Genomic DNA, 23,881 nt, shown 5'->3' with positions numbered 1-23,881 from the left:
CCACATTCTATCTTTTGTGAACTGTGTAAATGATTGCTCCTGTTTCTTTTTAAGCCTGGTTCATGCCTGGTTCATCTCTGGTTTATGTCTGGCTCAGCTCCAGGAAACAAGGAAGGAAACAAGCGCTCAAGTGACAAATGGCTGTCAGCTAACAGAGCAGTCAACAGAAGACCTGAGGACAAGAACACAGCTAACCTCACATCGTGAAGCCAGGAGGAATGAGGAAGGAATGAGAGGCAGAGCTGAGAGGGAGAGAGAGAGGGAAAGAAATAGTTATGCATAGAGAGAGAGGGAGAGTTTGGTAGAAAGAGAATGAGAGAGAGTTATGGAGACAGAGGGGAAAAAGAGAGGGAGAGAGAAAGAGTGCGAGGGTGAGAAACAATGTATAAATCTATATGTGGAATCTGCCAGCGCTTTAATGACATGGTCGTGAAAATGTTGAGCGAATGATTCCTCTTATGTCTTATTATAACTCTGCTAACGGGATCCTGGCCACACTCCCTTCCTCTCTCTGCACAGTGCAAGAACCCCAGCACACCACAGGGAGTGGGAACATGAGGAGATGACTGCAAAGAGAGAGAGAGAGAGAGAGAGAGAGAGAGGGAGAGAGAGAGAGGTGAGCCAGGGAGCCAGGGAGATAGAGGGGGAGAAAGATGGGGGGAGAAAGAGAGAGAGAGAGAGAGAGAGAGAGAGAGAGAGAGAGAGAGAGAGAGAGAGAGAGAGAGAGAGAGAAGGGAGCCAGGGAGCCAGGGAGCCAGAGAGATGGAGGGGGAGAAATATGGAGGGAGAGAGAGAGAGAGAGAGAGAGAGAGAGAGAGAGAGAGAGAGAGAGAGAGAGAGAGAGAGAGAGAGAGAGAAGGGAGCCAGGGAGATGGAGGGGGAGAAAGATGGAGGGGGATAAAGATGGAGGGAGAGAGGGTGAGAAAGATAATTGGAGAGAAAAACAGAAAGAGAGATAGGGGCATGAGAGAGAGCAAGATGGAGGGTGAGAGAGAGCAGTGGTGTGAGAGAGAGAGATGGTGAGGGGGGGAGGGAGAGGGGGACAGGGCTCAGGAGACCAGCAGGCTTGCAACAAAGAGTTGTGTATACATTGGCAGAAACACACGTTGTTTTCACTGGACTCTGGAGTATTTTGGAGGGAGAGAAAAAGAGAGGTGGAGGGAGAGAAAAAGAGAGGGATTGAGAGACATGGAGGGAGACAGAGGCCCATGTCCAGACCAGAGCTAAACTGCAGTGGGACAATGCTTTTAGAGCCTGATAGGAAAATGCAGCACAAGGCAACCCACCTGGGAAGAGGGGAATAGAGGGGGAGAGGACACAGTAAGACACCACAGAAAAGTGTCGAGAGAAAGAGGGAGAGGAAGGGAAAGAGAGAGAGAATTAGAAACATTTAAGAAAGGGTTTATAGAAAGAGTGAATGGCAGCTGCAGCTGGATGTGACTGAGGTGCATTTAAACAGTGCAGTGCAGTGTGTGTGTGTGTATGTGTCAGGGGACTGAGCAACTCTGTCTGGCTTCAATCAAACCTTAGCCTGGGCCCCCCTTAATCTGAGACATCAAAGTGCTGCTCCCCTAAACTCATTTCATATATACACACACACACACACACACACACACAAACACACACACACACAGACCAAAAACGAATGTAGCTAATAGCATTCTCGAGTAACAACATATGCTAGGTGAACAGGCCACAAGCTAAAGGTGTTGAGATTGCATTCCTCCTCTCTCCCCTCTGCCCCCTGTTCTCCACCCCTCTCCACCCCTCCTCCCTCTTCCACAGGATTTTCGGTGTCCAGAGTCTCACCAGGGAACATGCCCACCATGGAAAACTAACTGGATCCAGCTGACTGCAGCAGATTGGGGAAGTGTGTGCATGTGTGTGTGTGTGTGTTGTAAGCAGGGTGGTGGGTCTGAGAAATGGTAGGATAGGTGATCGTGAAAAGTGCAGATGTTGGTGTGCGGATGGGGTCTTGTGAAGCCAGAGTTTCTAAGTGTGTAATGTGTGTGTGTGTGTGCTTACGAGAGGAAAGGACCTTTCTGACCTTAGCCAAGCCTCAGCATAAACGTAATGTTTTTCCAAACCCAAGCTGAGTAGTCCCTTCATAGCCGTCACACCACACATGCTGTGTGTGTTGTATATGACAGGGGATGACTAGCACAGCCATTATTTGTGTTGGGTATGCACGTCAGGAGCTAGGTCTTGAGGACTGGTAATGTGAGCAGTGGGGCTGGTGAGGTTGGGGTGGGGGCAGGGTAGCAGTGAGCCGGGGAGAGGGGGGCTGGAGTGAGGGAGAGGTGTGGGTGAGGAATAGGATGTGCTGGATGTCTGAGGGAGGGTGCTCATCCTGGTCCTGCATGGCCCAGTTGTGGTGTTGGAATGGACTCTTCCAGATCATCCACTGTCTCCAGGCCTGGTTACACAAGGGGACCTGATACTGATGAAAACCCTGGAACTGAAACAAACTTCCTTTCTTCTGGCTCAGCGAGGCGGGTTCTGGACCCCCCTCACCACCAAAACACACACACACATCCAAGATAAATTTGCAAAGCACATAGAGTCTGTTTTTCCCTTTTTACGACAATGGACAACACATAATTCTGGTTGAGCGGGGACACACACATACACATACACACACTTAACAGTGGCTAGCAGGCAGACAGATGCAGGCACCAGAATAGTGGGCTGATGACAACATGAGGTCATAACAAACAGTGTGAAACGGACCCGGCTTCAGTGTGACCCTCCCCCCCATAGTCCTCACCACACAGACCTCCCCCCCCCCCCCCATCTCCACACTCAGCTCACCATGGAAGCCTCAGAACCAACTCTGACATCAAGAGACATAATCAAATCCTCGTTGAGGACGTGAACTAGAACGGACCAGTCAGACCTGCAGGCTCCCAGGGGGGCAGGCCTGCAGATGAGCAGGGGGTGTCCCTTTCAAAGGCTGACCACGCAGCAGTGTCCAACCACTAATATTCTCCCATGGTGACCTTCGACCCCTTGAAGGACAAGTGACCTGTCCAAACAGAGGCCTGGAGGGAGACAGTGTTTGTGTTTCATTCACTTTATTAGCTGTGGGGGAGAGAGACAGACAGAGAGAGAGAGACACAGAGAGAGAGAGAGAGAGAGAGAGAGAGAGAGAGAGAGAGAGAGAGAGAGAGAGAGAGAGAGAGAGAGAGAGAGAGTGAGACAGAGAGAGAGAGAGACCTGGGACTGGGTAAGGGCAGGACAGCACGGTAACTCAATAGTCAGCAGAACAGTATTATCCAATGTTTCACTGGGTCAACAAGGAAGCGCTAAATGCCGTGTCATCAGAGGGCACCCTCCCCTAAACTCACTGGCCTGTGTCTGGTTTATGAGCTAATCAGATAAGAGACAAAAGGTCTGATTGGGAGAGGGCTGCTGAGGCATTAAAATTTGACTTTTGTATTGTCTGAGAAAAGGGGGTGTCTAGCGAAACCAGCCTCACAACAGCCTCTGCACAGATAAGAGCCTGGCCAGTCTAGACAGTGACAGGAAACCACGATGTTGGTCATGACGATTGTGGAAGCTGTGGTGGAAGTCCCCAGCTCCATGCAAGTCCATGGAAGACAGAGGTATTCTGGGGACATGAAGTATCAATGTGTGTCAAATGAGACTAAACCAATCCAGTTAATCCCATTTAGTCATTTAGCAGACGCTCTTATCCAGAGCGACTTACCGTAAGTACAAGGACATTCCCTGGGGGACAAGTGTGTTTGAATCTATTACAAATTAAGGAAGGTAGGTTTGACATAGTTATCTCTCCATCCGTTTCGAACATTAAGCATGGTGCTAGAATGCAGACAGCCCACATTCTCTCTCCCTTTTATCTCTTCATCACTGTGGGCGGAGTCTGGCTAGCCCCTCCCGACTGAGAAAGTCCCGCACCCAAACATTTCGCTCATTCAGGTGTGTATGTTGTGTGTGTATGAGTGTGCCTTCCTCTCTCAGGTATATTTGAGCTGTCTACCATGGTGCCAGTATGTGTCTGTGTATGCTCCATGTCATTGCAGTGCAAACCCTTCCTCATACTGTACGTGACCAGACATCCAAACAGCTGAACTCTGTCCCACTGCTTTGGAAATACCCAGCACGTGATAATCCATGACGACTAGTCTAGCAGGGCAGACTTGTCTAAGTGTGTGTGTGTGTGTGTGTGATTCTTATTTGAGGAAGAAGGCACAGGTTGTCCAGTCCTGCATGTGTTTCGATGTGTGTGTGTGTGTGTGTGCGTGGGTGCGTGTTGACAGAGCTCTAGTCTTAAGAGAGGTAGTTTGCCTGGCCAGGGGTAATTACACAGAGTTGTGTATCAGTCCAGACCTGTCATCGGCTCTCACTAATCACTACACAGCAGCCTGTGTCTGATGCTGTAGTACACACATACACACACACACATACTGGTCCTGTCCTTACTGTCTACAGAACCCTGACTGAGCCTCACTGGCTATTATTAGAGTCCCCTCCTAAAATAGACTTCTGTGATTAAGCACACAAACACAAGCTACACTAGCGGCTGTTTTTAATCAAGAAGGAGAAGACAGAAGAGAAAGCACAGGGGAAGAGATAGAAGGAAAGACAGACTGAGAGAGAGAGAGAGAGAGAGAGAGAGAGAGAGAGAGAGAGGGGAGTATCCATAAGACATGGAAGAGTGCGCTGCAGTAAACCCATCACATCATTTCCTTTCTCATCCCCCTCAACGGCTTGGGTTTCTTGGCACACGGGTCCACTACACACACACGGGCGTGCACACACACACACACACACTTACGCACACACTCTCTCTCTTACACACATACACACACCATCTATATCAAATTCTGTTTATGTGTCATTGGACAGCTCTATTATTGTCACCATACATATTTTCATTTCAGAAACTTAGTATTGTGTCCACAGTCAGTGTCTAATATAATCTAACAAGGTTGGTAAACTTAGTTTAGTTGGTGAGGATTTTGGTGGCTTTCGAGTATGTCTGCCTACTTCAGCTCCATATTCACACTGTGTGGTTGCTTCCTCTATACCTCACAGCTGTGTCCTTCAGGCTAGGGGCACATACATACACAGTCTCTCTTTTTCTCTCTCTTTTTACGAGTGTCTTTAAAATAAACACCTGTTGTGGGCCTTGGGCTCGTGTCGTTGTTGGATCAGTATCCATCTCGGTGATTAGATAACGAAGTGCAGCTAACACAGTTACAGCAGCATATTACACTCAGAGACAACTGCTCCTTCTCTGTTGATGTCTCAATTACCACCACAACATCTCTGTTTCACACTCCCCACGACGGCTCCACACAGCTGGGAATGTCTTCCCTGCCCTGCGTCTGACAGCTCAACTCCTATTCTAGCAGTTGGGTTCATTTGGATGCCAGCATTAGAGCAAAGCTTGAGGGTAGAAATCTCTGGTACGTTCACCAGCGAGCACAGCAGGAGTTGAACATTTTCGAAATAGCCACCTGGGTAAAACAACGATCTTGCTTTATGTGGTGTTTCTGTGAGGGTAGGGGGGCTTTGACACGAACAAGAACCACATGAACACATGAACCCAAAAGAAAAAAAAGAAGGAAAGAAGAAAGTAGAGAGAGAGAGAGAAAGGAGGGGAGGACAGCAGAGAGGTAGGGAGGATGGTAGAGATCGAGAGAAGGAGCGAGGGAGGACAGTGGAGGAAAAGGTTGGGGGGAATAGAATAGGTAGATGAGATGGAGCAGAAGACAGGAATATGGTGCCTTCCAAACTCTCTCCTCTTTTCCAAAATACCAGAGCTGCAGGTATCACTGCCTTTGTATGGAGGGAGAGACAAAGAGAAAGGCGAGGGTGAAGAGAACCATCAAGAGAAGAAAGCTCAAGAAAGAGAGAGAGAGGAAAACGGGAAGAGAAGAAGAGAGAAAGGACTGGAGTGGGGGCGGAGCTAACCCTTGATATTTATGGGTAAAATCCGTATGGTACACTCTACCTGATTGGTCAAGCATGACAGTGAGCATCCACCATACAAAGGGCCTACTATCCCAACTCAAGTTTTGAACAGCAAGCCTGGAAAGGTAATAATCTGCAAGATAACAATGAATAATTGTGCTGTGCCTTTTACCTGAGAATGTATGAGATTTGACTCGTCTTGAGACGAATCAGAATCACAGAATCACAGAATCTTCCCTGTGTCTCAGGCTTCTGTCTCTTCCGGCAGAGATGGAGTGTACTGTTTAGTCGTAACAGGACACAAGGAAAGTATATTGCTGTCAAAAGAGGATTGGAAGCTAATGGAGGAGGGGGGGGTTAAACATTTTAACATTTTCAAAGGGGAGTCTGGTTTAAATAGTTTAAGAAGCCCTGTTCTAGATTTATTTACAGCAGCGGTGTATAGCAGACCAACAGCTAAGCCAACATCATAGGCCTCCTGATGACTGGCTAAGATCAACAAGCTAAGATCAGGGTATATGTCTCCAGTCTGTGGCTTCACTGGTCTTAAAGGGTCATTCCAAAAGTATGGTTTTGGCAGGGCATCTGGGATAACAAAGAGATAGAGAGAGAGAGACAGAGAGAGAGACAGATAGAGAGAAATTGAGAGAGAGAGTGAGAGCGAGAGAGAAAAAGAAAGAGAGAGAGAGAGAAAGAGAGAGAGAAAGAGAGAGAGAGAGAGAGAGAGAGAGAGAGAGAGAGAGAGAGAGAGAGAGAGAGAGAGGAGAGAGAGAGAGAGAGAGAGAGGAGAGAGAGAGAGAGAGAGAGAGAGAGGGAGGGAGGGAGGGAGCTGGCCTGGACTCAGGTGGACATCGCTAAACAAACACGACAGTGGAGGTCTGGCTCTGCTTTTAGCTGACGGACGCCATTATGTACAGTGATTAAAACCAACAGAGAGAGAGAAGAGGAGACAAATGGAGGGAGAGAGAGAGGGAGAGAGAGAAAAATGATAGAATTAGAAAGAGCGAGAGGAAGATCTAGAGAGAAGTGCTAGTGAGACTGTCCAGGCCCCACACACCCAGCAGTAATATCACAGTTATTAGTAGGAAACTACGAGAAGATTACCCCAACCCAAACAGAGCACAGTCACCATGACACTGACCAGACTCTGAAACGACGTGTATTACCTCCATACGTCTGTCACACTTACGCCCCACTATACACACTGTACATGACCCAACACGTGCCAATAGGAACTCAGGCCAATCTTAGGTTACATACACTCATTTGGGCTTATATACTCGTCACTGACAATGTGTGTGCATGCGCTCCTGCCTGTGGTATTAGTATAGCAGGCTCATTTTCATCTGGTCATGTGACGCTCTTCGCTGTATTACCCAGTGACTTGTAACCCCTTAAGACTACGGTTGGACGGTAGTTTATTATCTGCAGGGTAAGTACCCACATGGAGCTGTATCAAGAGAGCTGACTCGTTCTGGATGAGCGTGGTCACACGTGACCTGGTCACATGGTCATCAGGCTCACACGCAGCAAGACGGAGAGTTCTTATCTGAGATGGTTACCAAAATTGATACATGGGATTCTTAAATGTTTAGGTTAGTTGTGTCCCACGAGAGTGGTGGTCCTAATCTGTATTCATCTAATCTGGTTTCTCCTTCACCGTCGCCACAGGCATCCCTCAGACTGTGTGAATAGGTGGTGTACCTAGCCACAGATTAGGATCATGCTGAGTCACGAGTCATCATGAGTCACAGGACTCAGGTAAAAATCACTGACTCTAAATCAGTGCTTAACTGTGCAACTATGAAGAACATTGGAGACCTGAAACCTTTTTCTCTTGGGCTTGTGGAAAGTGCATACACTCTATAAGCACTGCCTGATTAGTTTCGCCTAATTTAGCCCAGGGTAGGTTCTATAGCACTGTACATAATGTTTATCTTAGCATAGTTTAGCCCCTATATCTGTCTGGCACAGCATGTTTGGATTAGCCTAGCCTTTACAGCGTTGCAGGTGTGCTTTCTTGAACCCAACATCCATTACAAGGATGGGAGCCAGAGTGGAGGCTGCAGCGATTTAATGCTTCATTCAAACCCAGGGCTATAAACTCGCCGCCTACATCATTAATGGTGTCTGCTAATTCTGCCGACCCGACCTGTAATATGGGAGTGATAAAAGTACTGAAGAGACACAACCTAAAACATGTGTTTACAGTTCATAGAAGAAAACAAACCTTGCCTACAGCATGTGTTTATGTCAATAAAGAAGTCACAAGCCTACAAAACACAGTAAAATTAACACAATTTTCTCTGGCTTTTCGATAAACTAGCTTAATTAAACTCTCTATCCACCCCAAACCCTCTCTTTACTCCCTTTTAAAAATTTTGAAATTGAAAGTCTGAAAACAGAACAGAGTTGAGTTGGCTAGTTATGAGGTGAGTGGGGCTGCTTAGAAGTTTTAGTTAGAACCAATATATGTTTATCTGAACCGAAATTAAGCTCTGTGCCTCTTTCACTCTTTCTCTATCGCTCTCTCTTTTTCTCTCACTCTTTCTATTTTTCTCTACCACTCTCTCCATCTCTGGCATTGTCTATCCTACTCTTTTTTGTCACTCTTTATATCAAGCTATTTGTCTTACCCATTCTATTGCTTTCACTTTGTGGACTCAGTCTTCACTTACCCTAAACCTCTCTCCCTTCCTCTCATTCTCTCTTCTTTGTCTCTCTCTCTCTCTCTCTCTCTCTCTCTCTCTCTCTCTCTCTCTCTCTCTCTCTCTCTCTCTCTCTCTCTCTCTCTCTCTCTCTCTCTCTCTCTCTCTCTCTCTCTCTTGCTCTCTCTCTCTCTCTCTCTTTGTCCCTCTTTCTGTGTGCAGCATATGTTTCTGGGCACAAATTATTCCCTGCTCCTCAGAACAAATAATGAGTTTAATGAGGGAGAGGAGGGTTTAGATGGAGGGTTTAGATGGAGGGAAGGATGGAGAGAGGGATGGAGTGAAGAGAGGTGGAGTCAGGAAGGGAGGTGGAGTCAGGAAGAGAGGGCAGCAGAAGGGTCAGGAGGGATTGATGCATGAGGGAGGGAGAAATAGGGAGGTATAGGGGGGATTGAGTAGGGATGGTAAGAGGGACGGAGAGATGGAAGAAGAAGGGAAGGAGGCAAAACCAGATAGTACAGAACATGCCTCGATGCCTGGGCTTAGCAATGCAGCAGTATGAGTATGCTGTCTGACACACACACACATACACTCACGCGCCCAGACACACACACACACACCCTGGTGACCTCTAAAGCCAGGAGAGAAGGAAGGGGCTCTGCAAGCATCTCATCCAGAGATATATGACCTCCAACAGCCATAAATCTGCCCATCTTCAGATCCCTGTCCTGGCCCAGTCTGCACAATAACACAACTTCAGATGAGTCCAACCTCCAGAGATCCTCCAGAGTTCCTCTGTAAACCACGTCTCTGCTGACACCAGGACCAAGCAGAGACGCACAAAAAAAGTGTGTGTTTGAGTGTGGAGTGTTGGTGTGTCTGATCCCAGCTGTTCTGCCTCAGAAAGGATCAACTTCTGGAAGAGGAGCTGACAGTGTCCAGCTCTGAGAGCGACTGGTGGGGAGATGAGTGTGAGAACCTAGTGAACAATGGTCTGGTATGGACATGTGTGTTGGTGTGTGTGTATGCGTGTGTGTGAAGTGGTATACATGGGCAGAACTGTAGAGTTGTTGGGTGGTTCTGTGGGTGGTACTTTTAGGGTGGTGCTGGGGGGGGGGGGGGGGGGGGTTAGGGGGTGGCTGGGGGGGGTTATCATGGGGTTGGGGAGTTAGGGGATGGGGGGATGGGTGGGACCTGAGGGTACGGAGGATTGGGGGTGGGGAGGGGGGGGGCAGGGATGAACCCCCACGAAACAGCTGCTTGTTGGCTGAAGAATGCCAGGAAGTTCCGGTGCCCACCACATCTGCTTTGACGATCAGGAGCCCCCAAACATGGGCTGGATAGGGGATCCAAGGAGCGGGGGAGGGCGGACGAAGGGGTGGGGGTGGATTGAGTGCGGAGTTGAGCGAGAGAAAGAGCAAGAGGGAGAGAGAGGGAGAGAGAGGGAGAGAGAAGCTGAAAGAAGGACAAAACCGAGGAGAGCAGAGCGAGGGAGCGGGAGAGAAAGTGTAAGCATACCTAGGGACTAGCTGAGGAATGCACGCTAAGTTTCAAAAACAGAGGGCAGGGTAGAAAGAAAAGGATCACATCGGAGATGGTAGGTGGGAGAAAGCCATGGACAGAGAGGAGGCTTTATTAAAGGAAGGGAAAAGAGGGAGAGAGAGGTTATAGTAAAAGGAGGGAGAGGTGGAGAGGAGGAGTGAGGAAAAGCTATACTAAAGGAAGAAGAGAGGGAGTGAGACCACGCTATATTAAAGGAGGGAGAGGAGAGAAGAAAGGATACATTAAAGGAAGGAGTGAGGCCAAAACAAGAAGCCAGGTTCCATTCAGACTGGCCTAGAGTAAATAAACCCTCTTGATGAAAAGTACAAACAAGAGAACAAGGGAGAGAGAGAGATAGTTATGGGAGGGTGGATGTAAGAGGGTCATAAAGGGCTGAAGGATGAATAGGAAAGAAAAGAGAGACAAGTAAGATAGAGAGCATATTTCCTGTGGCTGGACAGAGACAGAGTGGAGTTTTTATGACTCTGAACAACCTTTCATCTACTTCTCAAACACTGATGTCTGCTGATAACCACTGTCAAACACACTGAAGAGTGTGTCCAATGAGAGGGTTTCAAAGACAACTTTCAGACTACCCCAAAGCCTTTCTACATGAGAGTACGGCAAATAATAGAGATTAAAAAACAGAAAAAGGAAGAGAAAGAAGAAGAAAGAGATCAAAACTAAAGTAATGGAGAACGATTGAGGGGAGACAGAGAGAGAGGGAGGGCAAATTACACAATTAAACATCCTTCTTCTGACATTATCTCAATCTCTCTGTTAGGTAATCTCCAGAGAACATCAAGACCACTAATCTAAAATAATAAACAAAGCACACACACATACACACACACACACGTTATAAAGCTCTAGTCTAATGAAGCTGGCTTGTGTGTGTTCAGGGTTGGGCAGGTCCAGTTGCTGTGCCGTCTAACTCGACCAGGCCTCTCGTTACCCAAACCACACACTAATTCATAAATGACAAACAAAGAGTCCCTTGTGGTTAGGGAGGGACAGGCCCTCTACTGCTGCTCACAATACACACCGCTTAGAGGGAAGCTGGCTGGCAGCTTGCTACAGACACACACACACACACACATACACACACACACACACACTCCAACAGACCACTCTTGGGAGAAATCCACACTGTTTTATATGTGGCACAGTGAGTGCAAAAGTCTGGTTTAATAAGCAGAGAGTGCTCTACTCTGCTTTACTCAGATCTAGACTGCTCTAGTCTACTCAACTCTACTCTACACTACTCTACTATGCTGCTCTGCTCTGTTCAATACGACCAACACCTCATCACTGACCACACTGACCATCTATGGTAACCACACCAGAGTTCTCATGCTCTCTCCCGCGGTTCCAAACTATTTCAGCGTGCACACACACACACATATTTCCAAACATGTAATCATACTAACCAACTCTCATTCTTAATTACTTTTTCCATGACATTAACACACACACACAGTAAAATAGTTGTTTGTGTGTGTGTCATGCAGTTGTTGCCGTGCCTCTCTCTACAGTCCACACGCTGGGCTGTCAGTGTTCCCTGTCATCTACTCACTCAGCCCAGGCCTGGCTCCTGACCGCTCACCAGTCCTTAGAGAGACCAGACACAGAAGGTAACACACTAAAGACACACACAGAGACACATGTGCTGCATTTCCCAGACACTGAAACAGCAGAGAGACACATGGTGTACAAAGAGAGACCAACATAGATAGACACAATAATAATCTCTCAGAGATACCAACGCAGACTCAATACTGAGCTCACTTACAGGAGAGACCAACAGGGACCCAACACTAATGTATTTTGGTAGGAGACCAACATATACTCAACACTGGTCTCTCATGGAGGAGAGACCAGAATAGACTCCACATTGGTCCCAGAAAAACCTGGAGAAACCCGATACAGAGCACCCAGCCAGCAATTACAAGACACTCAACAGTGTTCCCTGAGCTAGCCAAGGTGGTGAACACCCAAACTCAGCTTCACACAACAGGCTGAGCAGACAGTGCTTTAGCATAGTGGTGTGGTAATGCAGAATCACCTCACTGGAGGGAGACATGCACAACACAGGAGCCACACGAGAGAAAGCCTCAGGATGGCCACATTCCTCAGGTTCACACACACACACACACACACATTCTAGCGATGAGGAGAGAATCCCATTTTGACAGTGGACGGTGTGAAGCCTTGTTCTGAGAGAGGAGAGAAGATGACACTTACACACACATGATTGAGTGGAAATCCTCCAGAGGTCTAGACAATCAGTCCCTGTCTAGCTCCCGGCACGCGTGCCTTTCTCCCTGGGTGTGAGTGTCTGTGTGTGCCCTCACCCGAGCGGGGCTGGAGGGGTGGGGACGGAGAGGACAGACAGGAAAAACAGACGCTCACGTGAGTCCTCACCGTGCTGTGGAGGAGAACCGGAGTCACCAGCCCCCAAAAGAGGAGAGATGGAAGGTGAAGGGGGGAAAAAAAAGTTGAAGGTGACGGAAAAACCAAATCCCTTTAGGAAGGTACAGTCCTTCACTGCTTCTCTCCCCCCCTTTAATCCGGCCTGGACTGGGTTTCAGTTTCTTCCTTTTCTTTTCTGAATGGGGAGTGAGGGAGGGATTCAGAAAGAGGAGAGCAGGGGAGAGTCGAGGAGACGGGCTTCTCGGCTGCTTTCTTCTTTACTCTTCTGTTAGTTTTTACCTCCTTCCTTCCTCCTTTTCCTTCCCTCCTTCCGTCCTGCTCTCGCAGAGAGAAAGTGAGACCCGGGCTGTAGACGACTGGAATGTGACAGCGCGAGCGAGGGAACGTAAGAGTGGAAGAGAGAGAGAGAGAGAGAGAGAGAGAGAGAGAGAGAGGGAGAAAGAGAGAGAGAGAGAGGGAGAGAGAGAGAGGCGGGGAGGGAACGAGGATAAGAGAGAGAGGGAGAACAGCAGGGCATGGAGTGTCCACCTACACAGCAGACTACTGTGAGTGGAGCCCGTGAGGGAGAGAGAGAAAGAGAGAGAGGGAGGGAGGGAAGTTGAGAGTGACCGCATGGTAGATAGAAGGGGGTGTGTGTATGTGGGGAAAAGAGAGAGAGAAAGAGAGAGGGAGAGTGAGATGGTGTTGGTGGTGGTGGTGGGGTTTAGCATGCAGAGACAGGAAATGACCTGAGAACTTCATTCAGCTGAGATTTGGAATCTGGTCTGTGACTGTCCTGGGATCCCTCTTTTTTTTCTTCTTCCTCTCTTTTCTCGGCTCACTTTACTTTCTCCCTATCTTTTTTCTCCTTCACTTTCTGTCACTTTCTCTATTTTCTCTATATGCTCTCTATCTTTCTCTATCCCTATCACACACTCACTCGCTCGCTCTCTCCTTATCTCTCTCTCTCTCTCTCTCTCTCTCTCTCTCTCTCTCTCTCTCTCTCTCTCTCTCTCTCTCTCTCTCTCTCTCTCTCTCTCTCTCTCTCTCTCTCACTCCCTCACTAACTTTTTTCCCGCTCACTCGCTTTTTCACTCTGTCTCCTCCTCCTCGACCACAGTAGGAAAACTGCAACCAGCCACAGACTGGTTTGCATTAGTTCCTCTGTTCTTCACAAACTCCACATACAACAGGACAACAGCGCTACAGCACAGTAAGGTAGGGGGTGGCTTCCGAAGATTCTAGAACCTGACCAGAAGAACACAACAATGCAGCTCTGTCCTGTGAGTTGAGGGCTTTCCTTTCACTCCAAACCAAAGAGTGTATGCGTGGGTATGTGTGTGTGTGTGTGTGTGTGTGTGTATGTGTGTGTGTGTGTGTGTGTGTGAGAGAGAGGGTCTGTTTGAATTTGTGCACACTGTTTTGTCCCATATGTTCACCAACCATATTAGAGCTTACATGTAAGTCTCTAACTCTTAGAGATGGTGGGATCGTCTGGAGTAGACATATCTCTGACCACCACAACACACCCACCCACCACACCACACCAGCACTCTGGCCTGTGGGGTGAAAACTGGGCTGAGGGGGGTCAGGCGAGACAGACAGACAGCCATTTGATTGAGACACACAGAGGTGCAGGTGAAACACACAGACGGCTATGTCTGTTCCCTCTCTTTCTCTCTCCCTCACCCCCCTCCTTCCCTTTGCTGATTATCGCCACCATGTTTCCTAAACCTTCAGTAGATAGACAGATCAAAGCTGCTTGCTGGCACCTAGCATGGTTTCTCTCTATTTTCATACTAACCCTTCAAAGACCAAGTAACGTGACACATGCCACAGAAGGCAGCGCTGGCCAGACTTCCTGTTGGCCTGCCCAATCAGCTTCTGGTGTGCCATTATCCCTGGGTTCTGGAAGGGATAGGGAAGTGAGGGTGCAACTGAAAAAACTCCACGACCCGAGCAAGACTGTGGATCAGACCTGGGATGTAATGACTGGAGATGAATGATGAGGGATGGAGGGCCAGAGAGAGAGAGAGAGAGAGAGAGAGCGGGAATGGATGGAAAGGGAGAGAGTGAGAGAGAGAAGTAAAGAGAGAGAGGAAATGAAAGAAAAAGACTGAGCAAGAGAACAAAAGTGAGAGTGAAAGAGAGTTCCTCAAGAGGATGATTTGATCAGTGCTGATGTGCACCAACACAACTCAAAAGTTTCAACATGAAGGAAGCCATTGTGTAGAAAAGGCCACACACTGAGAAGCAGCACAAACCTACATAGAAGAGAGGTGAGAGAGATACAGAACTAGAGAGAGACATTAGAGAGAGAGAGAGAGAGACAGAGACAGAGAGAGGGCTATCCCTTGTTTCTACCACTGCAGTCTATCAGTCTAGCCAGAAAGGGAAATACGGAAAAGTCTGGGAACTTCTAATCAAACACCTAGTGTAATGTGATGTAATCCACTTTGTTAGAGAAACATTTTAATGACTGACAAGACCACCACACCCATAATGCACTGCTGCAAACAGGCTGTTTCCATGCAGTGTAAAGATCATTGAGCTGCATTATGAACACTGAGTAAGAGAGAAAGAAGAAACTGAAGGAGACAGAGAGACTGAGAGAATATTGAGTTACAGTGAGTGCGTGAGTGTGTGAGTGTGTGTATGAGTAAGCATGTGTCTGTGTGTGTTGTTTCCCACAGCTGGCAGGTACTGGGTGCTGAGTGTGGACAGCAGATGCTGAGGGTTAGACATCAGCTGACTAAACAAGCTGAGCGGGCACAATCCTCTGACCCCTGGCATCAGCACATCACTACGGCAACAGCCCATCAGTGCCACAAACAGCCTTGTGTGCGGGCAGGGTCGCTACTGAGAGTGACATAACACTCTCAGTACACACTCCTAACCCTAACCCTATGCCGCCTAACACTCCTGGCCCCGCCCCTAACACTCCTGGCCCTGCCCCTAAGACTCCTGGCCCCGCCCCTAACACTCCTGGCCCCGCCCCTAACACTCCTGGCCCTGCCCCTAAGACTCCTGGCCCCGCCCCTAACACTCCTGGCCCTGCCCCTAAGACTCCTGGCCCCGCCCCTAACACTCCTGGCCCTGCCCCTAAGACTCCTGGCCCCACCCCTAACACTCCTGGCCCCGCCCCTAACACTCCCGGCCCCGCCCCTAACCTTGTTCATGGTCACACCCCCAACAATGCTCCCTGATCTGGGTCTGTTCAGAACCCCCTCTTTTAGACCCTCCTCTCTGGGCTGAGAAGGAAAGACTTGGAAAAGACTGCTTGGCTCTGGAGCGACTACCAGAGTTTTCATATTGTGTGTTTGTGTTCGTGTGTGTGTGTGTCCGCGAGAGCGAACGAGAGAACTGTTTAGGGATGACGTTATCCTAATCAAATGTACTTCCTTTTATGGGCATTGGTATGTATGCACCCACACACATACATTCCCATTCATACCACACACACACACAGAAACACACACACTCACACACACACACACACAGAGAAAAAGAGAGACAGATCACAAGGGTTGATGTGATGTTTGTGTTCTGGGAGGATCAGGTGATGTTGTGTCAGTGTTGGTGCCTGGTCTGGTCTGGTCTGGCCTGGCCTGGCCTGGCCTGGCCTGGCCTGGCCTGGCCTGGCCTGGCCTGGCCTGGTCTGGCCTGGCCTGGCCTGGCCTGGCCTGGCCTGGTCTGGTCTGGCCTGGTCTGGCCTGGCCTGGTCTGGCCTGGTCTGGCCTGGTCTGGTCTGGTCTGGTCTGGCCTGGTCTGGTCTGGTCTGGTCTGGTCTGGCCTGGTCTGGTCTGGCCTGGTCTGGTCTGGCCTGGTCTGGCCTGGTCTGGCCTGGTCTGGTCTGGTCTGGTCTGGTCTGGTCTGGTCTGGTCTGGCCTGGCCTGGTCTGGTCTGGTCTGGCCTGGTCTGTAAGATGGAAGGCTCGGGAGCTCAGACGCCCCCTTACTCCTCTCTGAACCCCAACCTGTGTGTGTGAGTGTATGTGCGCTGTGCGAGTAGGATTGTGTGTGTGTGTTTGCATATGTGTATGTGCTGTATAAATGAAAATGTGTGTGTAGCTTTTTAACTGTATCCTACTGCATCAGCTGTGATATGACATATAGGCTCCAAGGGAGGCCAAGTGGCTACTACTGCAGCTGGAGACACACACGCGTGCAGACACACACACACACACACACACAAGGCCCAGCCAAAATAAACACCTCCCTCCCCCTAGTCTCCAGGCAGCACTGCTGTGATGAGGGGGGTTGCATCTCTGTGTGCTCCTGCTGACAGACTGCTGGCTCCTCCAGACCCCCCCACCTCCGCCCTGCAGCAAACCCCTCTCAGTGGGACCGCTACTGACACACCATAGTTACTCACACACCATAGTTACTCACACACCATAGTTACTCACATACCATAGTTACTGACTCACCATATAGCCACTGACACACTTTACAGCTACAGGGCGCTATAACTACTGATATGACACACAGCTACTGACATTCTATGCAGCTATTTCCAGGCCTTAAGCCACATACCCCTACCCTAGCCCTGTACCTCTAGCCCTCTGCCCTCTGCCCTGTACCCTAGCCCCGTACCCCCAGCCTTCTGCCCTCTACCCTAGCCCCGTACCCCCAGCCCTCTGCCCTCTCGCCCTCCCCTAGTCAGCCCCCAGAGCTGTCAGCCCCGGAGCTGTCACTGCTCTCTGCTCAGGCAAAGTGCTGCAATTAATCCATTTCCTCCCAGCAATCCTGGCTGTTCATTAGGCCTTCCTTAACCTTTCATTCCCCTGAGTTGGGTCCTGTGTGTGTGCTTGCATGCGTGTGCATGTGTGTGTGTGTGCAGAGAGAACTGAAAGAAAGAGAAAGAGAGGGGGAGAGAGGGAGAGAAAGGAAGAGGGAGAGAGAGAAGAAGAGAGAGAGAGATGGAGGAGAGGGGAAGTAGGGGAGAGGAAGAGAGACATATCTAGAGAGTGATTCAAAGAAAGATTAACAAATGTAGGCAAGTAGGCATGTAGGCAGACAGAACTGTGAATGAGTGAAAGAAGAGATTGAGAAGTTGGGTGGGTGTGTGAGTGAGAGGGGGGGAGGAGAAAGAACGAGAGAGGGAGAATGAAAGAGTTCCTCGAGGAGATGATCTGATCAGCGCTCACATGAACCAACACAACGCACACCAAATCTCCGAGCATGAAAGATGGCCCTGCCCCCTGCGCCCTGCGCCCCGCGCCCCGCGCCCCGCGCCCCGCGCCCCGCGCCCCGCGCCCTGCAGTTCTTCTACAACACTGGCTTCAGCAGCCAGAGTTCAGTTAGACTTCCTGGAACAAAGCAGGTCCCTCTCCCATCATGATCTAGTGTATATTTATATTCTCATCCAATGCACCCCCCTTGAAAACCACTTTTGTACTGCATAGAGTAGCATGATGGCCATGAGTTCTAGGGCTAACAGTACTGGGGTAGTCATGGATTGGGGGCTACCCAAACTAAGGGACATGTCCAGACAACAGAAACTTCAAAGCAGAGCGAAAAACCAGAGTGAATCAAAGCTGTGCCCATTAAAGGAAACATCCCCAGGCTGGCCCATTTATCAAACACATGACGTGAAGAAGAAGCCTTCTGGTTGTTCTCCTCCCTCTTAGAGGAACCCCACTGGAGGTAGTCCTGGTTCTGAGATCCAGCAGAACCTGGGGGGGTCAGGACCTGGGGGGGTCAGGACCTGGGGGGGTCAGGACCTGGGGGGACCAGGTCCTGATCCTGCCCTTTGGATCTATGACCAATAGTTGAATCATAGAATGGAAGTTCTTCAGAACGTGGGGCCGCTAGTGACCTCTACTGCAAACCAAACAAAACCACACACATACCTTGGCTTCACACACACACACACACACACACACACACAAACCTTGGCTACACATTTACATACCTAGGCTACACACACACACACACAAACCTTGGCTACACATATACATACCTAGGCTGTATACATACATACACACACACACGTAGGCTAACGCACACACACATGCACACACAGGCTTCATACACACACATACACACCTAGGCTACATACCTAAGCTACATACACACATACCTAGGTTAAATACACACAAACACACACCTAGGCAACATCCATACACACACTTACATATACAGTAGGCTACACACATAAACACACTCCAAGGCTACACACACAAACACATACTTAGGGTACACACACCCAAACATACACATCCTGACTACAAACACACACACAGAGTCTACCCCTCTTCCTTGTATATAGCACACATTACCGTCCATGAAAAATGATACCCTAAAATTACAACTTGTTCAAGCCTCAAGTGACTTCATGTCTACTACAGCTAGAATGATTTAGTCTTGCCAGCCTCCTCCCCCAAACCACCCCAACCCCTGTCCTGTCCCCGCCCCCCTCCATCACACACAAACACACATTCCCTCCATGTAATGTCAAACACATTACACCTCCCCCAGCCTTCTCTTCTCTCCATGCCCCCCCTCCCTGCCCCCCCCCCCTCTCTCTCTCTCTCTCTCCCTCCTCCTCTCTCTCTCTCTCTCTCTCTCTCTCTCTCTATCTCTCTCTCTCTCTCTCCCACACACATCAACCTGCTGGAGCTTTTAGGAGGACACAGTCTAGACTGATCCAGGGTCTCTTACAGTTTCTATACTTGAGAAGGGTTGAATGGCTAAGAAAGCATTTGAAGGTGTGAGGGATTGGGGAAGCTGGTAATGTGTGTGTGTCCATGCATCTGTGTGGATGTCTGTGTGTGTGTGTGCGTGTGTGTGTGTGAGTGAATGAAACGTCTGGTCTGGAAGGCTCCAGAGCTTGTCACTGATGGATCGATTCCTGGATTTGAGGGCGTCTGGACAATGTGAGTGTGTGTTTGTGTGAGTGCGTGTGTGCGTGGTTAATGAATTATGGTTTGACAGTTCAGGATGGGCCCGGGGGTGGGGAACAGACAGAGGAAACTCAGTTTCCTCCGAGAGAGAGCGAGGGGGGAGAGAGAGACACAGAGAGAGAGCAACGGAGAGAGGGGGGGGGGGGGCTATAAAAAGAAACTGCTCCAAAGTGAACATCACCACCCCTCCCTTCCTCTCACCATCATCACATAGCTGATTAACAACCCTGGAGACTCCACTCCTGATGACACGACACACCGATAGGGGTGGAGGGGGCTGGGGGGGAGGGGGGAGAAGAGAAAGAAAGAGAAGAGAAAGAGAGAAGGGAGTTTTATAAAGCAGGGGGCACGTTGTTTCCTACAGTGGTGTTTGAAGAGAGACAGAGACAGAGAGAGCTAAGCTGAGAAAGAGAGACGGACAAATCAAACACAATGCTCTCACTACCTGTAGCTTTTACGATCTGCAACGTAGAGAAATACCTCGTCTCAAATGTGAGAGACCACCACCCCCTACTGGCCAGAGAGAGAACTGCTCTAACTCTGCAGAAGGGTCAGCAGGTTAGAAGAAGGAGGGGAGAGAGGGGTGAGGGTAGGAGTGAGGGACTCACCACAGGTGTAGATGACACTGAGGTACTTCCTTGTCCCGGAATAACACGGGTCTCCAAACTCCCTTGTGGAAACTCGAACCGAACAGCTCTTCCTCCCCTGGCAACGGGCCGTCAAAACCTCGAGAGACACGCCCGACTGGCAATCTAGGAGAGAGAGAGGGACGGGGCAGAGAAAGAGTCGCCAGATTAGGTTTAAATCTGTCTAGTCTACTGTACACTGTACAACAACTAGCGCGTCTATGAGCGATGGGAGAGTGCTGATCGAGCAGCTGCACTTCAGAGGAGGACAAAGGGTTACATGAGCTTCTGTCAGCTGTGACAGAGAGCATGTCCATAGTCAAAGAGGTGCACACACTTCGAGAACAGAGGGAGCGACACCTCAGACACACTCTGGCCTACAATGGCTGCAGCACAGGGGCCTCTATCGACAGCCTTCCCAAACAGTCAGCCAACGTTGGCCCCCCATTGTCTCCTGACACCTGATCTGTGTGTGTGTGTGTTTAAAGAGACAGACCCCCTGTCACCTTGATGGATGGGAGGGTCATCCGTCTTAGAACTGAACATCTGACATTTCTCTCCTTTCGACTTGTCCCCTCCTCCTTTCCTTCCTTCTCCAATCCTCTCATCCCCTATCCTGTCCTCTCTTCTCCTCTCCCCTGTCCCTCCTCCATCTCTGTCTCAGACCAGTATGATGGAGGACGCAGACCGGCTGCCCATCAGAGGAGATAGTGAACCCAGATCTGTGAGCATCCCTGTTCCTCAGACTGACCCCAGAGCTCTATGAGCATATCTACTCCATGACCCTGGGAAGCTACAAAGCGAAGTGCCTTAAATCCAGATGTATGTCTGAAATCTATGTCCAGATATGTCCTGGATCTATATACAGATCAGGACGGTTCATTAACAGTGTGGTAGTGTTCACATTAGAATACACTTAACCTACGTAAACTTGGATAAACAGGAACTACAACCAGAGGAATGGAATCCACTAACAGAACCTGATCTGGACAGTGATGACCCCCAACACTTAGAGAGGGAGCCGGTTCCCACTGACCCGTCCCCCCCGTCCCCCCCATCCCCACTTTCATCACACCTAGCCCCACTCCAACCCCTGCTAGTAGCAAGTCCTTGTCTCTTTCCACAGGCCCATCTGGAAGCAGGCCGCTCGCTCCCCTCACCGGCCGTCCCCCCTGGGAATGTTGCTAAGGCCTGGTTCTGCATGAACGCCCTCCCCCCAGACCTGTCCGACACGCTCCGTAAAAACTCAAAACAGAGAGAGAGGACTTCCCCCTTTGAACCCGGATACGGGACCCCAATCTACCCCCACCCCCCAACCACACCATACCCCCTGAGAGATGAGAGGGGGTAAGAACCCACATGTCACAAGTCAACCCACACGTCAACAAGCCTACGACGAATGATGATGAGGGTCAGGGGTCAAATTGTCCATTCAGGAAATAAAGGACTGCCAATCGGGGGAGTGTCGTGAGACGTCTCCATATCCGGTTCTAACCTTTCTGGAATGTTCTAACCAGAAGGGTTGTAGGAGCCATAAAACAAAATCAAAGCCGCGTCTTAAAGGGTTTGAACACCAAGATGTCCACTAAACACAGAGAAACGCCGACCGCGACAATAAACCTGATTCTGATAAAAGATAAATAGACAAATCTATATACATTATGTATAGACACACTGAAGCATATTCTTCAAGTTCAACATGTTATCAATTTAACCAGCTGAGAGAAACACAATCTAAATGTACTATATCATTATTTTGGAGTAAAACCCAAAATATATACCTAAAGAGTAATGTTCTTCGGGTTGAAACGGGCTCCAATAGTTTATAATACGTGAATGACTCAAAAACAATATACTATTTATGGATACATTGCAACTATATTTATACACAGACCATATTCTACACTTTTATACAGTTGTGTATCCAATACAATCCAAACACACGTCTTGATTATTTAACTTCCCCCAGGGCAGGCATTAAATAACAGTATTCTAACTTCCTTTAAGCATGAACTCTGTAGTAGAGGGTCTAAAACGGTCCTCTACCCTCCCCAGCCTCCCCTGGCTCACACAAGCATGGTCTATAGATATCTGGAGCCCCCTGCTGAATGCTGACCTCCAGGTGGTGAGGATCCGTTTGGACCCGGTCCCAGATGAAGGGGGGTGGAGGACGTACCCAGGTCACCCAGCGGGGGCTGACACAGTGTAATCCTTCACCCAGGATGTAGCAGGGTGCTGGAACACAACCTGGGAACCAGACACGGGAAAACACCCCGACACTGAGAAGGTCGGACAGTTCTCACTGTCTACTTGCCCCCCTACACTCACACGCACACACACACACACACACACACAAAACCTGCTCAAAAGTCCCTCTCTCCCCAAGTCCTGTAGGGAAGCTTAAGACCACCACAATTACAATCTAACACAGACTGTGTTAGGGAGCATTGAAGGGAGTTTTAATTAAGTTTAGGGTGACATGTGCATATGGGTATATATGAATCTCATTGTGAAACTACTTTGTTAAGTTCGGTTTGATTTTGATAGTAAGGTGTTGAACTACACAGAGCCGTGTGATCATAATGAATGGGATCAATGCACTCCATGCAGGGACTACACTTACAAATATTTCCTTGCAGATAACGTGTGGGTGTGTGTAGGTGTCTGTGTGTGTAGGTCTGTGTGTAGGTCTGTGTGTGTCTGCGTGTGTGTGTCTGCGTGTGTGTGTGTGTGTGTGTCTGTGTAGGTGTCTGTGTTCTCTCTGTAAACCTCCTCGACTCCTGCCGTGTTCGTTGTGTGCTCCCACCTCTCTTCCTTTCCTGAAGGAGTCTATCAGTGCGTGTCACGCTGAAAGCCTTCCCCAGGACCCCAAGGCTGAGTGATAGACAGGCCCCCATTAGCCAGGCCTTTGATTCGCCGTCATGGTGATTAGCAAAGCAGGGGGCCCAGCCAGGGGGTTTGGGTGGGGGGGGGGGGGGTAGCAGTCTGGCAGACACAGACACAGACAGAGGAGGATTCTGCACCCCCCGTCCACACACAAAGATAGCCCTCAAAGTTCTGCTCATCTTAGAGATTCTCTCAAGCCTATCCCTGACCAACATGATCATGCTACACACACACACACACACAACACTCACACAACACACACACACAACACACACACAGAGGATCTGCACAGATTAAAACAGCATTCCTGGAGGTTGACCTCCACTGGCTCCCATTAGCAGAGGTAACACAGACAGACAGGCATGTGACAGGCAGTCCACACACACAGCACACACACACACACACAGAAGACCATGTGTACCCACTATCTTCTTCTGCTACCCCTGCCGCCACCCCCAATCAAATAACCTTTCACCTGACCTACACCCACCCAGAACAGGGTCATATATAAAGGCCCCTGTCCACACACACACACACACACACACACACTTACTCTCTTATAACCTCACAACCTGCCACTTAATCAAGAACAGCAAAATAACTGATCTGACAGTTCTTCCTGCTACCTTAAACATACTCTCCCTGAATGATCTAGAACAAAACAAATATTTTGGCAAGAACACACACAAGGATACGCCCACACACACAACTTTCCTGGAAGGCACAACACAATGAGAGGACATGCTCTCCAGAGGGACCCTAGACCTCCTCTCCTGACTGAGTCATCTGTACCATCTGATATGGGGCCCGTCAACCTGGTGCTGGGATGTCGACCACAAACACTCCTTTGAAACGGATGCAGGAGCTACTGTAGGTATGCCACGCTCACATCTCTATCTGCTGTCACTGGGAGATACCCA

The 23,881-nt window shown here is 49.2% G+C and overlaps 1 protein-coding gene across 2 annotated transcripts in view; it reads right to left on the bottom strand.

Moving 5' to 3' along the window:
• LOC124468488 (protein eva-1 homolog A) overlaps positions 1-23,881 on the bottom strand; it is a 55,031-nt gene that overhangs the window by 8,484 nt on the left and 22,666 nt on the right. The window contains exon 5 of one of the 2 annotated variants that reach the window (XM_047021247.1): positions 20,058-20,201. In XM_047021247.1, coding sequence (XP_046877203.1) covers positions 20,058-20,201 — 144 coding nt within the window. Of the gene's footprint in view, positions 1-12,554; positions 12,708-20,057; positions 20,202-23,881 lie in introns of those variants that run through there. The other variant, XM_047021248.1, reaches the window with a different exon arrangement.

This window comes from Hypomesus transpacificus, chromosome 6 (genome assembly GCF_021917145.1).
Source record: "Hypomesus transpacificus isolate Combined female chromosome 6, fHypTra1, whole genome shotgun sequence".
In the NCBI taxonomy this organism is placed as follows: Eukaryota; Metazoa; Chordata; class Actinopteri; order Osmeriformes; family Osmeridae; genus Hypomesus; species Hypomesus transpacificus.
The sequence above is the reverse complement of the archived record's forward strand: the minus strand, read 5'-3'. Positions and strand labels throughout refer to the sequence as shown.